At 47.1% G+C, this 18,775-nt stretch overlaps 1 protein-coding gene across 2 annotated transcripts in view; it reads left to right on the top strand.

The window, feature by feature from the left end:
• Positions 1 to 18,775, top strand: part of RPGR (retinitis pigmentosa GTPase regulator) — a 309,545-nt gene that overhangs the window by 91,573 nt on the left and 199,197 nt on the right. For both annotated transcript variants that reach the window (XM_063955571.1, XM_063955570.1), the window contains exon 6: positions 9,384 to 9,533. In XM_063955571.1, coding sequence (XP_063811641.1) covers positions 9,384 to 9,533 — 150 coding nt within the window. The remainder of the gene's footprint in view (positions 1 to 9,383; positions 9,534 to 18,775) is intronic.

The raw sequence follows: 18,775 nt of genomic DNA, 5'->3' as shown, positions 1-18,775 counted from the left end.
TTTCTCCCGAAGGTGGTCTCAGGTTTTCACTTGAACCAACCTATTGTGGTGCCTGCGGCTACTGGGGACTTGGAGGATTCCAAGTTGCTGGACGTAGTCAGGGCCCTGAAAATTTTATTTTTCCAGGACGGCTGGAGTCAGGAAAACTGACTCGCTGTTTATCCTGATGGCACCCAACAAGCTGGGTGCTCCTGCTTCTAAGCAGTCTATTGCGCGCTGGATTTGTAGCACTATTCAGCTGGCGCATTCTGCCGTAGGATTACCGCAGCCTAAATCAATAAAAGCCCATTCCACAAGGACGGTGGGCTCATCTTGGGCGGCTGCCCGAGGGGTCTCGGCTTTACAACTTTGCCGAGCAGCTACTTGGTCAGGGGCAAACACGTTTGCAAAATTCTATGAATTTGATACCCTGGCTGAGGAGGACCTGGAGTTCTCTCATTCGGTGCTGCAGAGTCATCCGCACTCTCCCGCCCGTTTGGGAGCTTTGGTATAATCCCCATGGTCCTTACGGAGTTCCCAGCATCCACTAGGACGTCAGAGAAAATAAGAATTTACTTACCGATAATTCTATTTCTCGTAGTCCGTAGTGGATGCTGGGCGCCCATCCCAAGTGCGGATTGTCTGCAATACTTGTACATAGTTATTGTTAACTAATCGGGTTCTTGTTGTGAGCCATCTATTCAGAGGCTCCTCTGTTATCATGCTGTTAACTGGGTTTCATATCACAAGTTGTACGGTGTGATTGGTGTGGCTGGTATGAGTCTTACCCGGGATTCAAAATCCTTCCTTATTGTGTACGCTCGTCCGGGCACAGTATCCTAACTGAGGCTTGGAGGAGGGTCATAGGGGGAGGAGCCAGTGCACACCAGGTAGTCCTAAAGCTTTCTTTTTGTGCCCAGTCTCCTGCGGAGCCGCTATTCCCCATGGTCCTTACGGAGTTCCCAGCATCCACTACGGACTACGAGAAATAGAATTATCGGTAAGTAAATTCTTATTTTCATTCATCCCCCTTGGGGCTATTGTGTCTAGATCATAAATCCATCTAGCTTCTCTCCTTAATAATTTCTGATCTCTATTGCCACCTCGTTCTAATGGCGGCTCATGATCTATTACCATACACCGTAGAGATGCTACTGTATGAGACTTCTGTAAGAAATGCCGGGCCACTGGTTTATCACTTTTGCCCTCACTGATTGCTTCCCTAATTGATCTCCTATGGTTGGCCATTCTTTCTCTAAAATTCCTTGTAGTCTTCCCCACATAGACCAAGCTACATGGGCAAATTAATATGTAAATCACATATTTGGAAGTACAGGTGAGACGGTATTTAATTCCAATTTGAGCTCCTGAATGTGGATGAGAAAACGTCCTACCCGACATCATACCGCTGCACGTTGTGCATCCTGTGCAACGGTAACAGCCAAAACGATTTTTATTCAACCAAGTTCTTGTAGTTTTTTTATCAAAATTTTTGGTTGGTTTCATCAATAGCTGTTTTAAATTAGGACCTCTTTTAAAGGCTACCAACGGTTTTCCCAAAGTTTTCTTTAGATTCTTATCTGATTCTACTATAGGCCAGTGTTTTTTCACTGACTTACTAAATGCAGTGGCTTTTGTGTCAAACTGTTTCAACACTACAAACCTTTTATCATTTTTAACAGTTATTTTCTGCTCCTTCTCTTCCCAAATCTTCCATGCCCTTCTCAAGCATTTTTCTAAGACTTGGGGTGTATATCCCCTTTCCAAAAACCGTTCCTTCATTTCCCCCACCTGTACCTGTGTTTTATCTATCTCCGTATTATTTCTCAAGACACGTACAAACTGGGACACCGGAAGGCCTTCTACCAGTGGTTTTGGATGATGGCTTGTACCAAATAGTATAGAGTTCCTATCTCTACTCTTCCTATATAATGTAGTTCCTAAGCCTCCATTTGTTTTAAAAATGGAGATATCCAGGAACTCTATACAGGTTGAGTATCCCATATCCAAATATCCGAAATACGGAATATTCCGAAATACGGACTTTTTCGAGCGAGAGTGAGATAGTGAAACTTTTGTTTTCTGATGGCTCAATGTACACAAACTTTGTTTAATACACAAAGTTATTAAAAATATTGTATTAAATGACCTTCAGGCTGCGTGTATAAGGTGTATATGAAACATAAATGAATTGTGTGAATGTACACACACTTTGTTTAATGCACAAAGTTATAAAAAATATTGTCTAAAATTACCTTCAGGCTGTGTGTATAAGGTGCATATAAAACATAAATGCATTCTGTGCTTAGATTTAGGTTCCATTACCATGATATCTCATTATGGTATGCAATTATTCCAAACTACGGAAAAATCCGATATCCAAAATACCTCTGGTCCCAAGCATTTTGGATAAGGGATACTCAACCTGTACTATCAACCTGTATGTTGCTGGTGAAACGAATAGGACTATCCAATAAATTTAAATCCCTTACCATTCCTGGAAAAGGGCCTCTGTCCCTCTCCATAAAATTAGGATATCATCTATAAATCGAAAATAATGCAGAAGGCTGGGACCATATTTGGGATATATATGCTCTTCTTCGTACTCTGTCATAAATATATTTGCATACACCGGAGCCAAATTGGATCCCATCGCGGTCCCAGCATTCTGCATATAGTAGGATGTACCATATCTGAAATGATTATTTTCCAAAACACTTAGAACCAGATCACAAACATATTCAATCGGTGGGCCATCAAAAATCACCTCAATCAATCTTTTTCTCACTGCCTCGACTCCCAACTCATGTGGGATCGAAGTATATAATGAGACTACATCCAATGTGGCAAAAAATATCTCATCTAATGGTCCCTCTATGTTTTTCAATTTTGAAAGAAGATGGGGCGTATCCTTAATATAACTTTTACTCTCCACTACCACAGGTTGGAGGAAAATGTCTACATATTGAGCAATTGGCTGTAAAACAGAGCCTCTTGCTGACACTATAGGCCTTCCTGGTGGGGCACTAAGCGACTTGTGTATCTTTGGAATACTATAGAGAATTGGACAAGCTGGTTCATTTACTGTCAACAATTCTACCAGTTCTGTGTCCAACCAACCATGTTGGATACCCCTATCCAATAACATATCAATCTTTGATTTTATTCGTAACATGGGGTTATCTTTCACTTCCCTATAGGTTTTCACATCCGCCAGTTGTTGTTTAATCTCAAGATCATAATAATCATAGTCTAACACCACTATTGCTCCTCCCTTATCTGCCATCCTAATGACTATTTTGTCATTGTTTTGTAGTGAAGATAGTGCCTTCTTTTGATCCACACTTAGATTAAATCTGTAATGATGTTCCTTATTCATCTTATTATAATCCCCCTCAACCATACGCAAGAAAGTTTTTATACTTGCGTTGTTTGACTGGGGGTCAAATGTACTAGGCTTCCCCTTTAAGGATCTATATTTTCGCTCAATTTCCTCTTGGGGTTCTTTAAAGAACTCCTTCAACCTTAATTTTCTTCCTAATTTGTATAAATCAACTTGAGTGTCAAACGTGCTACCTATAAACGTTGGAACGAATGTGAACCCTAGTGCTAATACCGATAATTCTGACTCAGTTAATGGATATTTTGATAAATTGAAGACATTATTTTTTAACGCCTCCTTCTTCCCCTTCTTCCTCCCCCTCCTCGGGTGCGGCCTCTTTTTGCTCTTGTATCTGTAGTTGGACCTTTGTCCATATCCACCCCTAAAAAATTATCAGAGCCACTAGGTGGAAGTCCCTCTAAATGTTCTACTTCCGAGGAGGAACATGAGGAATCTACTGAATAGGGTTGTTTGTCTAAAATACCTCTGTTTTTGGCTGGGGTATTTAACATTTTCCCCACTTAACCATCTATAGACATTGTGATTTTTATAGTCATTTAATACTACATCCAATTTGTTCCTCTTAAATGCTACTAGGTCCTTTCTGTACCGTTCTATATTTATAGATAATTTCTCCATCCACTTTTCACCCACATCCTCATCTAATTTCGGTTGGAGCTGTGATTTAAAATCCCCCAACTCTCCTTTTATTTTTTTGAGGTCATTGCCCATATATATGTGTGTATATATAGAGATATATATATATATATATGTATATATAGATATATATATATATATATATATATATATATATATATATATATAGATGCTGTCTTAAGAGATATATATATATATATAAAACATGCCCAAAGAGACATTAGTCTACTGGGTTCTAGAGTCAAAGCTATGTCGATTTCTGCTTGACGTGTCCTGTAGAATATGCAATGGACAGATGATGCCGACTTAAGAGGCATATGGAAGGCTGAGGATTGTGTGGAGAAGGGTTCTCGGACCTGGTCTCCACAGCTATAGCTGGTAATTCTGATATTTTGCCTTATATTCCTGCACAGCCTAGGAAAGCACGACATTATCAAATGCAGCCTTTCGAACACAAAGAAACAAGAAAGTCCGAGGTGCGTCTTTTCTTGCCAGAGGCAGGGGCAGAGGAAAGAAGCTGCACAACACAGCTAGTTCCCAGGAACAGAAGTCCTCCCCGGCCTCTACAAAATCCACCGCATGTCGCTGGGGTTCCACAGGCGGAGCTAGGCCCGGTGGGGGCACGCCTTCGTAAGTTCAGCCACAAGTGGGTTCACTCCCTGTTGGATCCCTGGGCAATAGATTTTGTGTCTCAGGGATACAAGCTGGACTTTGAGGAGATGCCCCCTCACCGACGGCCCTGCCGGCTTCCCCCCACGAGAGGGAAATAGTGTTAACTGCAATTCACAAATTGTATCTTCAACAGGTGGTGGTCAAGGTTCCCCTCCTTCAACAAGGAGGGGGTTATTATTCGACCATGTTGTAGTCCCGAAACCGGACGGTTCGGTCAGACCCATATTGAATTTAAAATCCCTGAACATATACCTGAAAAGGTTCAAGTTCAAGATGGAATCGCTAAGAGAGGTCATCGCAAGCCTGAAAGGGGAAGATTTTATGGTGTCTCTGGACATAAAGGATGCATACCTTCATGTCCCCATTTATCCACCTCATCAGGCGTACCTCAGAATTGCGGTACGGGATTGTCATTACCAATTTCAGATGTTGCCGTTTGGTCTCTCCACGGCCCCGAGAATATTCACAAAGGTAATGGCGGAAATGATGGTGCTCCTGCGGAAGCAAGGTGTCACTATTATCCCGTACTTGGACGATCTCCTCATAAAAGCGAGATCAAGAGAGCAGTTGCTGAACAGCGTATCATTTTCTCTGGAAGTGTAACTGCAACACGGCTGGATTCTATATATTCCAAAGTCGCAGTTGGTTCCTACAGCTCATCTGCCTCTCCTAGGCATGATCCTAGACACAGACCAGAAAAGGGTTTATCTCCTGATAGAGAGAGCTCAGGTGCTCATGACACTGGTCAGGAATCTATTAAAACCAAAACAGGTGTCAGTGCATCACTGCACTCGAGTCCTGGGAAGGATGGTGGCATCATACGAGGCCATTCCCTTTGGCAGGTTCCATGCGAGGACCTTCCAATGGGACTTACTGGACAAGTGGTCCGGATCACATCTTCAGATGCATCGGTTAATCACCCTGTCCCCCAGGGCCAGGGTGTCACTCCTGTGGTGGCTGCAAAGTTCTCACCTTCTAGAGGGACGCAGATTCGGAATTCAGGACTGGGTCCTGGTGACCACGGACGCTAGCCTCCGAGGGTGGGGAGCAGTCACACAGGGAAGAAATTTCCAAGGTCTGTGGTCAAGTCAAGAGACTTGCCTTCACATCAACATCCTGGAACTAAGGGCCGTATACAGCGCCCTACGTCAAGCGGAGCACTTGCTTCGCTACCAACCGGTTCTGATTCAGTCAGACAACATCACCGCAGTGGCTCATGTGAACCGCCAAGGCGGCACAAGGAGCAGAGTGGCGATGGCAGAAGCCACCAGAATTCTTCGCTGGGCGGAGAATCACGTAAGCGCTCTGTCAGCAGTGTTCATCCCGGGAGTGGACAACTGGGAAGCAGACTTCCTCAGCAGACACGACCTGCACCCGGGAGAGTGGGGACTTCATCAGGAAGTCTTCACACAGATCACATATCGGTGGGAACTGCCACAGGTGGACATGATGGCATCCCGCATCAACAAAAAACTACAGAGGTATTGCGCCAGGTCAAGAGATCCTCAAGCAATAGCGGTAGACGCCCTGGTGACACCGTGGGTGTTCCAGTCGGTCTATGTATTTCCTCCTCTTCCTCTCATACCAAGGTGCTGAGGCTAATAAGAAAAAGAGGAGTGAGAACAATCCTCATTGTTCCAGGTTGGCCACGAAGGACCTGGTATCCAGATCGGCAAGAAATGCTCACAGAGGACCCGTGGCCTCTTCCTCTAAGACAGGACCTGTTGCAACAGGGGCCCTGTCTGTTCCAAGACTTACCGCGGCTGCGTTTGACGGCATGGCGGTTGAACGCCGGATCCTAGCAGAAAAGGGCATTCCGGACGAGGTCATTCCTACGCTGATGAAGGCTAGGAAGGACGTGACAGCTAAACATTATCACCGTATATGGCGAAAATATGTTTATTGGTGTGAGGCCAGGAAGGCTCCTACAGAGGAATTCCAGCTGGGCCGTTTCCTCCACTTCCTACAGTCGGGAGTGAATTTGGGCCTGAAATTGGGCTCCAATAAGGTCCAGATTTCGGCCCTATCCATTTTCTTTCAAAAAGAGTTGGCTTCTCTACCAGAAGTTCAGACGTTTGTAAAGGGAGTGCTGCATATTCAGACTCCTTTTGTGCCTCCAGTGGCACCTTGGGATCTTAACGTGGTGTTGAGTTTCCTGAAATCCCACTGGTTTGAACCACTTAAAACGGTGGAATTAAAATATCTCACGTGGAAGGTGGTCATGCTATTAGCCTTGGCTTCGGCTAGGCGTGGGTCAGAATTAGCGGCTTTGTCACATAAAAGCCCCTATCTGGTTTTACATATGGATAGAGCAGAATTGCGGACCCGTCCACAATTTCTGCCAAAAGTGGTGTCATCTTTTCATATGAACCAACCTATTGTGGTGCCTGTGGCTACTCGTGACTTGGAGGATTCCGAGTTACTGGATGTGGTCAGGGCTTTGAAGGTTTATGTAGCCAGAACGGCTCGAGTCAGGAAAACGGAGTCGCTGTTTATCCTGTATGCATCCAACAAGCTGGGTGCTTCTGCTTCAAGGCAAACTATTGCTCGCTGGATCTGTAACATGATTCAGCAGGCTCATTCTGCGGCTGGATTGCCGCTGCCAAAATCAGTTAAAGCCCATTCCACTAGGAACGTGGGCTCTTCTTGGGCGGCTGCCCGAGGGGTCTCGGCATTACAACTATGCCGAGCTGATACTTGGTCAGGTTCAAACACTTTTGCAAAGTTCTACAAGTTTGATACCCTGGCTGATGAGGACCTATTGTTGCTCAATCGGTGCTGCAGAGTCATCCGCACTCTCCCGCCCGTTTTGGGAGCTTTGGTATAATCCCCATGGTCCTTATGGAGTCCCCAGCATCCACTAGGACGTTAGAGAAAATAAGATTTTACTTACCGGTAAATCTATTTCTCGTAGTCCGTAGTGGATGCTGGGCGCCCGTCCCAAGTGCGGACTTCTTCTGCAATACTTGTATATAGTTATTGTTGCAATAAGGGCTATGTTATTGTTGCATCAGGGTTGAACTGATGCTCTGTTGTTGTTCATACTGTTGACTGGGTAAGTTTATCACAAGTTATACGGTGTGATTGGTGTGGCTGGTATGTATCTTGCCCTGGATTACCAAAATCCTTTCCTTGTACTGTCAGCTCTTCCGGGCACAGTTTCTCTAACTGAGGTCTGGAAGAGGGACATAGAGGGAGGAGCCAGAGCACACCAGAATCTAAATTCTTTCTTAAAGTGCCCATGTCTCCTGCGGAGCCCGTCTATTCCCCATGGTCCTTACGGAGTCCCCAGCATCCACTACGGACTACGAGAAATAGATTTACCGGTAAGTAAAATCTTATTTTAATCACTAAAGCTTATGACTCCCTATCTCATATCTTGGTTCACCCAATAACAATCAACTCTGTGTCCTGCCACTGAGTTCCTTATCTGGTATGGGACTCGCCTCTCTGCATCGTGTTTGGAGACTCTCTCTGCAGTTGGAGTTCACCAATCACAACATTGTTATCGGAGGACTGCAGTAGAAAGCACACGTTCACTACTGTTGAAATGTTGTTGAATTAATATTTACATGTTTGGATATGCAGGTGCCTTTACATGTGTAATCTGCAACATTTGACTACTGATCTGTGTTTACTGTGACCTAATGGTCATCAGCAGGTTAAACACTCAACTCTATGGAAACAATTGAGCAGTGGTATTGAGTTAATGGCTGTGGTACGAAGGGAGGGTCCTTCACCGTTCCTATCACTGAGTGGAGAACATGCCTTTGGTGGGGAGCTCTGTCGGTATACATCTCTTCATAGACGGAGTAGAATGTACTGTTAAAAATGGTTTAAAGGTGTGTTATGATTAGATGCTGGGAGACAGCTGCTCGATCATGTGTACAGCTAGAGATTGCATTGGAAACAAAATAACTAAACCCCAGCTCTGTTATGGGCCCTACACACTTGCGATCCGCCACCAAAGCTGCCCGACGGCAGATACGGCTAACGGGCGACATGGTGGCGGGTGGGGGGGGGGGGGGGCAGTGACGGGGAAGGAGTGAAGTTTCTTCACTCCCCCCGTCACCCGGCTCCATAGCAGTGCAGGCAAATATGGACGGGATCGTCCATATTGGCTTGCATGCACAAGCGACGGGGCAGCATCGATGGAGGCAGCAATGTTCATCATTGCTGCCTCCACACTGAAAGATATGAACGGTATCTCGTTCATTAATGAACAAGATCGTCCATATCTTTCAGTTTTATCGCCCAGTGTGTAGGGCGCATTATATTAAATATGAGTAATTATTGTATACTACGGTTCATTGCATGTAAATTTCTGAAACTATTAAATAATTTCTGTTATGTGTGAGTATATACTGAATAAATAAAAAATGACACCTTCATGAAATGTCTGTATATTTACTGGATTTCAAACGGATGAAGCAGAATGTTGCTTTAATTGCGTACAAATCCAGGCTACTTTGTGCAGTCAGACTTTTGTAGGTTACTGCAAGCATTCATTATACATGCTGTGAGAGACAAATCTCATTCCACTTACAGTCTCTTGTGAAATGAATCTTCCTTTAGTCCTTGCAGTAACAGGACATCATTCTGTTTGATTGTAGAAATGAAAGAGCATGGTATGTCTATGAATAACACATACTAGCAGGTACTAGAGCAATATTTCTGGTTTACTTTATTTTAGTGGATGGCAAGCTGTTCATGTGGGGTGAAAATGTGGAAGGTCAGCTTGGCCTTGCCAATGAGAAAAATATTTGCACCCCTCGCCAAGTGGACATTGGGAAGCCTATTTCATGGATTTCCTGTGGCTATTACCATTCCGCATTTGTAACACGTAAGTAAAGTTCATAGCGTATTTGGATGTAGATAGCAAATTATGATGTATGGTGAATATATGTACTGTATGTGGATGTGGATCACAGACATGGTGGTAAAACATCCACTTGGCTTCCTAGTGTAAACCCAACACCCCCGGCATCGGCAGCACTGTGTCCCTGTACTGAACACATACGTCAAGGCAGATGACAGGTGCTGTTAATTAATTAGCCAAGATTCTGGCTAACTAATTGAGGAAAACCTGTTCTGAATCCTTCAGTCCTGCTGCTGCTGCTGCTCTAAACCTGGAAAGATCCTGATGACTAAAACCCCATTGTTTATCCAGTTGTATATTAAAGTATTAAGGTGAATGAAACTACTAAGGACAGTGCAGGGCTCTCTGTATAACATATTTCCCAACATGACCCTCTCCAGGAGGGACACAATGCTCTGCTTCTGGACTTTTCTCTTAATCTATGATTGCCGGCACCTGTTTTGAACAGGTTAGTGGATATGAAAGGTGTTTTAGTACCGGTGATGGCAATCATAGATTTAGAGAAAAGTCCAGAAGCAGAGCATTCTGTCCCTCCTGGAGAGGGTCATGTTGGGAGGTATTATATACAGAGAACCCTGCACTCTTCTTAGTAGTTTCATTCACCTTAACCCCTTCAGTGGCAAGTTTTAAATTTAAAAACACACCCTAAGCTCGCCCCCAGACAATAGGAGTCGGGGGAGGGGGGGGGTTAGCGGGCTAAACTCTATAATGGAGTATGCTGATTCCCGGGCGCCGTGCACGCTGCATGGCTGTCCCCGGGGAATCAGTCAGTAGTAGTATCATACTTGCCTACCTGACCCCCTCCATGAGGGAGAAGATGCTCTGCTACTGGACTTTCCTGGTAATGTATGATTGCCATCACCTGTGGTGAAACACCTTTCGTATCAATTAACTAGCTCACCACAGGTGATGGCAATCATACATTACCAGGAAAGTCCAGGAACAGAGCATTTTCTCCCTCATGGAGAGGGTCAGGTAGGCAAGTATGGTAGTATGCCCGGAAATCTTCCGGGGTTGCCAGCGCTGTCAGTGCTGGCTACCACGGAAGATTTCCGGGCAAACCACTGAAGGGGTTAATACTTTAATAAACAACTGACTAAACAATGGGGTTTTAGTTTATGAATTGTACAATGCATTTAAGCATACCTGCTATAGTTAATTAATTAAGATTTTTAGAAATGTTGCTTAAGGCAATGTTAAATGTTAGGTTTGACTAAAAACATAGTTTTTCACATTTCACCAGCAATAAAAAAATAAAAAAAAAGTGAAGTAGTATTTTTATTTTTGCCCTATTTAAGTCCGATGAGGCATCACAGCTTATTTTGAGTGTACCTACTTCAGGTATGCACACTTTAAACACATAAGGATAAAAAAAGTATACAGGTTGAGTATCCCATATCCAAATATCCGAAATACGGAATATTCCGAAATACGGACTTTTTTGAGCGAGAGTGAAATAGTGAAACTTTTGTTTTCTGATGGCTCAATGTACACAAACTTTGTTTAATACACACAGTTATTAAAAATATTGTATTAAATGACCTTCAGACTGTGTATATAAGGTGTATATGAAACATAAATGAATTGTGTGAATGTAGACACACTTTGTTTAATGCACAAAGTTATAAAAAATATTGGCTAAAATTACCTTCAGGCTGTGTGTATAAGGTGCATATAAAACATAAATGATTTCTGTGCTTAGATTTAGGTCCCATTGCCATGATATCTCATTATGGTATGCAATTATTCCAAAATACGGAAAAATCCGATATCCAAAATACCTCTGGTCCCAAGCATTTTGGATAAGGGATACTCAACCTGTATTAACATATTGCTCAATATACAATATTGTACGTTCTGTTTATATATATACACACACACACACACACACATTTAAATACATTTAAATACATTAAAATACATATATTACTCCCCTTTCCGCACTATTTTTCTTTTTTTCTAAGCAAATTGAATGACCGCCAATAAACCATGATACAGTATAGAATTGCAATATATATTATTATGAAACTTGGTATTCCTGAACATTTACCATGCAGTTTGGTTTGAGCAAATCTTTTCTTGGATAAGGACGTAACCATGATTTATTCAGTAAGGAGAGTCATACAAAATTTATTAGTTTTTCAAAATCTGTCATGTTACATTATAGTCTCCCTGTGATTCAAAAGATTCAATGCCTCATTAAAGAAAACCATCGGCAGTGCGCTATCCCAGTGGTTCCCAAACTGTCTGCCTTGGCACCCTGGGGTGCCATGACGCTCTCGCAGAGGTGCCTCGGGTTGGTGGTCCAAGACCAAATCAAATTATTTATGGTCAAAGTTAGAGGCAAAGCCAGTGCTGGTGGCTGTCAATCATATAATATGTCTGCAGTTAGACGCAGAACTCTGTATACCACCACATAACTGAACCTAAGGATGACAGGCATTGGTGTTTCTATATTGGGTGCAATGTGTGCTGTGCACACTGGCCCCTGGGTTGCAAATATCGCAACCAAAATGGCCACCGCGCATGTGCAGTAGAGATATAGACTCCGTAACATGGCAGGTACCATGTTTCCGGAGTCCGTGCATGCCAGCGTCTACTGCACCGCTAAGAGGAGGGGCTTCAACTGAGGAGGGGGCCTGTGTGCAGTGGGTGGGCCCCCTCCTCCCAGAGCCTGCACACAGGCCCCCTCCTCTGTTGAAACGCCCCTGATGACAGGTAGGCACAATTTACTTAATTTAATATTTTTATTCCAAATTTATCAATAAAAAACTTTTATCCTAGGAGTGCCGTGAAAAAATTCTGATAGTCTAGGGCGCCGTGATTCAAGAAAGTTTGGGAACCACGGCACAATCCTATCCCTCAAATTAAGTATATGTTTTATTCATTTATAGTATATTTATATGTAGTTTAATGAATAGTCCCTAAAAAGCTTGAAGAACGTAAATGTTCTTTACTAACCGCAAAATATACAGGCACATGATAGATTTATATTTCTGCAGATTTGCCCATACACGCATTACATACAGTTTACCTGTAGAACATTGTTATTCTAGATTTCTGTGCTCCCACGGTGAAAGTCCCTGCTCAGCAGATTTCTATTTTCTCCTAAAATACTGCTCTATTTCTCTTTGTTTTCTATCCTAAAATAATCATGAGTGCGAGGATCTGTCTTTAATACGTGTCACTGTGTGTCTATAAAGTTTGATATGAGTGCTTCACCATTTACAGTGTACCTGGAAGGTGTAGAAATGATTAAGTATAGGCTGGTTTCTACTGCCTCTGAGGGCAGGGAAAGTTCAAGTCCCTTATTTGGTAAGGAAAGTTGTCTGTAGCATCCCACTAAACAAGGAGTATCCTATCTCCTATATATTAGCCCTGTGACTCTGTGGCTGCACTTCTAACGCTGGGTGGAGTCACAAACCCTGCCCTATCTGTGTCAGCACACCACATGACACACCATAGCAGAAGGGACCACCAGGAGACACACCATTCTCACTGACGGCCCACACTGGCAGGTAAGCAAACAGACACCCACACACCCTCACCACCACCTACTACACCCACCACGGCATAACACACACCCGCTACCATGGCCGGCGCTAGCCCCCCCCCTACCATCTGTTATGCAGCCGCACATCACACCGACCACACTGCACAGCAGCCTCCTTCACATCCACCGCCCTTCACCAGCCCCGTCACCCACAACTGACGGAGGTTCCGTACAGGAGCCGCACCGCCGAAGAGGGCCGCACTGCACTTACGGAGCACCACCGCACAGCAGCCTCCCTCAGTTCCACCGCCCTTCAGCAGCCCCGTCACCGACACGCACAGAGCGCTCACCCTGTGTCACGGAGGCGCCACACACCGCAGCGCAAGTCAAGCCAGCGGCACCTCCGTCACCCGTAGCGATGTCCCTGCTACCTGCGCCTCCCGCCCCGCTCTGCCTGCGGCCGTCCTCCACCATCACCCAGCGCTCATCCACCCCTGCACCCCCACCCAACTGTAGCACACCCCCTCCCCCCACCTTCGGAGTAAGCCTTATTTTGTTGGGGGGGGGGGGGGGGGGACATATAACGTCAGCCCTGTTAATGTGCAGGAAAGGGGGCCAAGTTACATGCTTCCACCCACCACAAGCCACGCTCCCCATGCACCCCCCGCCCCCACCACCATCAGTCACACAGCAGTCTATCTCCCAGCACCCCCCCCCTCCACCATCACCCACCACTCATCCACCCCTGTACCCCCACCCCCAACCACCTGTAGCACACCCCCTCCCCCCACCTTCGGAGTAAGCCTGATTTTGGGGGGGGGGGGGGAGGCCTATATAACTTCATGCCTGTGAATGTGCAGGAAAGGGGGGCAAGATAATTCCTTTCACCCACCACAAGCCACGCTCCCCATCCACCCCCCGCCCCCACCACCATCAGCCACACAGCACCCCCCCCCCCCCCCAACGTCCACCATCACCCACCACTCATCCACCCCTGCACCCCCACCCACAACCACCTGTAGCACACACCCTCCCCCCACCTTCGGAGTAAACCTGATATTGTTGGGGGGGAGGGAAAATATAACGTCATGCCTGTTAATCTGCAGCAAAGGGGGAGAAGTGAAATGCTTTCACCCCCCACAATCCACCCTCCCCATCCACCCCCCCCCCACCACCATCAGACACACACCAGTATACGCTCCCCATGCACCCCCCCCCCCCCCCTCCCCATCACCCACACAGCAGGACATCTGCCGGAACCCCCCCCCTCCTACCTTCCCCACCTTGCCAGTAAGGCTGATATTGTTGGGGGGGGGGTAACGTCATGCCTGCTATTGTACTGCAAGGGGGGGACGTGGCATGCTTTAACCCACCACAATCCAACCTCCCCATCCACCCCCCGCCCCCACCACCATCACACACACACCAGTATATCTGCTCTATATAGGACCCAGCACACACCCCCCTCCCCCCCCCCCCCCTACTCCCTTCCCCACCTTGCCAGTAAGGCTGATAACGCCCCTGTACCACTGCCGCTTAAACACGTAACGCCCTCTGTACCAGTGCCGCTTACACACGTAACACCCCCCCTGTACCAGTGTCGCTTACACACGTAACACCCCCCCTGTACCAGTGTCGCTTACACACGTAACGACCCCTGTACCACTGCCGCTTACACACGTAATGCCCCCTGTAGCACTGACGCTTACACACGGAACGCCCCATGTACCAGTGACGCTTACACACGTAACACCCCCTGTACCAGTGACGCGTACACACGTGACGCCCTCTCTATAAGTGACGCTTACACAATAACATGGACATTTCTCTTTCCGCCCCCCCCAGTCACTCAACCTTCCACACATACACACCACAATACCCTACACACAGCTCCCTAAACCTAACACACACAGACCATGTAGCAGTGACGCTTACACACGTTACTTCTCCTGTACCGGTGAAGCTTACACACGTAACGCTCCCTGTACCAGTGACGCTTACACACGTAACACCCCCTGCATCAGTGCCACTTACACACGTAACACCCCCCTGTACCATTGACACTTACACACATAATGCCCCCCTTTACCTGTGACGCTTACACACGTAACGCCCCTGTAGCAGTGCTGCTTAGACACGTAACGCCCCTGTACCAGTGCCGCGTAAACACATAACGCCCTCTGTACCAGTCCCGCTTACACACGTAACGCCCACCCTGTACCAGTGCCGCGTACACACGTAACCACCCCTGTACCAGTGGCGCTTACACACGTAACCACCCCTGTACCAGTGGCGCTTACACACGTCATGCCCCCTGTAGCAGTGACGCTTACACACTAAACGCCCTCTGTACCAGTGACGCTTACACATGTAACGCCACCTGTACCAGTGACGCTTATACATGTAACGCCCTCTGTACCAGTGACGCTTACACATGTAACACCACCTGTACCAGTGACGCTTATACATGTAACGCCCCCTGTACCAGTGCCGCTTACACACGTAACGCCCTCTGTACCAGTGCCGCTTACACACGTAACGCCCCCTGTAACAGTGCCGCTTACACACGTAACGCCCCCTGTACCAGTCACGCTTACACACGTAACGCCCTCTGTATAAGTGCAGCTTACACAAGCAATAACATGCACATTCCTCTTTCCCCTCCCCCAGTCACTCAACCTTCCACACATACACACGACAATACCCTACACACAGCTCACTAAACATAACACACACACCCCATGTAGCAGTGACGCTTACACACGTAACGTCTCCTGTACCGGTGAAGCTTACACACGTAACACCCCCTGCATCAGTGCCACTTACACACGTAACACCCCCCTGTACCCTTGCCACTTACACACATAATGCCCCCCTTTACCAGTGACACTTACACACGTAACGCCCCTGTAGAAGTGCCGCTTACACACGTAACCCCCCTGTACCAGTGCCGCGTAAACACGTAACGCCCTCTGTACCAGTGCCTCTTACACACGTAACGCCCCCCCTGTACCAGTGCCGCTAACAGACGTAACCACCCCTGTACCACTGCCGCTTACACACGTAATGCCCCCTGTAGCAGTGAAGCTTACACACGAAACGCCCTCTGTACCAGTGCCACTTAAACACTTAACGGCCCCTGTAACAGTGCCGCTTACACACGTAACGCCCCCTGTACCAGTGACGCTTACACACGTAATGCCCCCTGTAGCACTGACGCTTACACACGAAACCCCCTCTGTACCAGTGCCGCTTACACACGTAACGCCCCCTGTACCAGTGACGCTTACACACGTAACGCCCCCTGTACCAGTTACGCGTACACACGCAACGCCCTCTCTATAAGTGACGCTTACACAAGCAATAACATGGACATTTCTCTTTTCGCCCCCCCAGTCACTCAACCTTCCACACATACACACCACAATACCCTACACACAGCTCACTAAACATAACACACACAGCCCATGTAGCAGTGACGCTTACACACGTTACTTCTCCTGTACCGGTGAAGCTTTCACACGTAACGCCCCTGTAGCAGTGCCGCTTAAACACGTAACGCCCCTGTACCAGTGCCGCGTAAACACGCAACGCCCTCTGTACCAGTACCGCTTACACACGTAAGGCCCCCCTGTACCAGTGCCGCATACACACGTAACCACCCCTGTACCACTGCCGCTTACACACATCATGCCCCCTGTAGCACTCACCCTTACACACGAAACGCCCTCTGTACCTGTGCCGCTTAGACACGTAACGCCCCCTGTACCAGTGACGCTTACACATGTAACGCCCCCTGTACCAGTGACGCTTACACACGTAACGCCCTCTGTACCAGTGCCGCTTAAACACTTAACGCCCCCTGTAACAGTGCCGCTTACACACGTAACGCCCCCTGTACCAGTGACGCTTACACACGTAACGCCCTCTGTAGAAGTGACGCTTACACAAGCAATAACATGGACATTTCTCTTTCCGCCCCCCCAGTCACTCAACCTTCCGCACACACACACCACAATACCCTACACACAGCTCCCTAAACCTAACACACACAGACCATGTAGCAGTGACGCTTACACACGTTACTTCTCCTGTACCGGTGAAGCTTACACACGTAACGCTCCCTGTACCAGTGACGCTTACACACGTAACACCCCCTGCATCAGTGCCACTTACACACGTAACACCCCCCTGTACCATTGACACTTACACACATAATGCCCCCCTTTACCTGTGACGCTTACACACGTAACGCCCCTGTAGCAGTGCCGCTTAGACACGTAACGCCCCTGTACCAGTGCCGCGTAAACACGTAACGCCCTCTGTACCAGTCCCGCTTACACACGTAACGCCCACCCTGTACCAGTGCCGCGTACACACGTAACCACCCCTGTACCAGTGGCGCTTACACACGTCATGCCCCCTGTAGCAGTGACGCTTACACACTAAACGCCCTCTGTACCAGTGACGCTTACACATGTAACGCCCCCTGTACCAGTGACGCTTACACATGTAACGCCCCCTGTACCAGTGACGCTTATACATGTAACGCCCCCTGTACCAGTGCCGCTTACACACGTAACGCCCTCTGTACCAGTGCCGCTTACACACGTAACGCCCCCTGTAACAGTGCCGCTTACACACGTAACGCCCCCTGTACCAGTGATGCTTACACACGTAACGCCCCCTGTACCAGTTACGCGTACACACGCAACGCCCTCTCTATAAGTGACGCTTACACATGCAATAACATGGACATTTCTCTTTTCGCCCCCCCAGTCACTCAACCTTCCACACATACACACCACAATACCCTACACACAGCTCACTAAACATAACACACACAGCCCATGTAGCAGTGACGCTTACACACGTTACTTCTCCTGTACCGGTGAAGCTTTCACACGTAACGCCCCTGTAGCAGTGCCGCTTAAACACGTAACGCCCCTGTACCAGTGCCGCGTAAACACGCAACGCCCTCTGGCCCTCATTCCGAGTTGATCGGTCGCAAGGCGAATTTAGCAGAGTTACACACGCTAAGCCTACGCCTACTGGGAGTGTATCTTAGCTTCTTAAAATTGCGACCGATGTAATCGCAATATTGCGATTACAAACTACTTTGCAGTTTCTGAGTAACTTCAACCTTACTCTGCCTGTGCGATCAGTTCAGTGCTTGTCGTTCCTGGTTTGACGTCACAAACACACCCAGCGTTCGGCCAGACACTCCCCCGTTTCTCCAGCCACTCCTGCGTTTTTTCCGGAAACGGTAGCGTTTTCATCCACACGCCCATAAAACGCCGTGTTTCCGCCCAGTAACACCCATTTCCTGTCAATCACATTACGATCGCCGGAGCGATGAAAAAGCCGTGAGTAAAAATACTATCTTCATTGTTAAATTACTTGGCGCAGTCGCAGTGCGAATATTGCGCATGCGTACTAAGCGGATTTTCATTGCGATGCGATGAAAAATACAGAGCGAACGACTCGGAATGATGGCCTCTGTACCAGTACCGCTTACACACGTAAGGCCCCCCCTGTACCAGTGCCGCATACACACGTAACCACCCCCTGTACCACTGCCGCTTACACACATCATGCCCCCTGTAGCACTCACCCTTACACACGAAACGCCCTCTGTACCTGTGCCGCTTAGACACGTAACGCCCCCTGTACCAGTGACGCTTACACATGTAACGCCCCCTGTACCAGTGAC

The sequence above is a fragment of the Pseudophryne corroboree genome, chromosome 2, assembly GCF_028390025.1.
Source record: "Pseudophryne corroboree isolate aPseCor3 chromosome 2, aPseCor3.hap2, whole genome shotgun sequence".
NCBI lineage: Eukaryota > Metazoa > Chordata > Amphibia > Anura > Myobatrachidae > Pseudophryne > Pseudophryne corroboree.
This window is presented reverse-complemented; position numbering and strand designations above follow the sequence as displayed.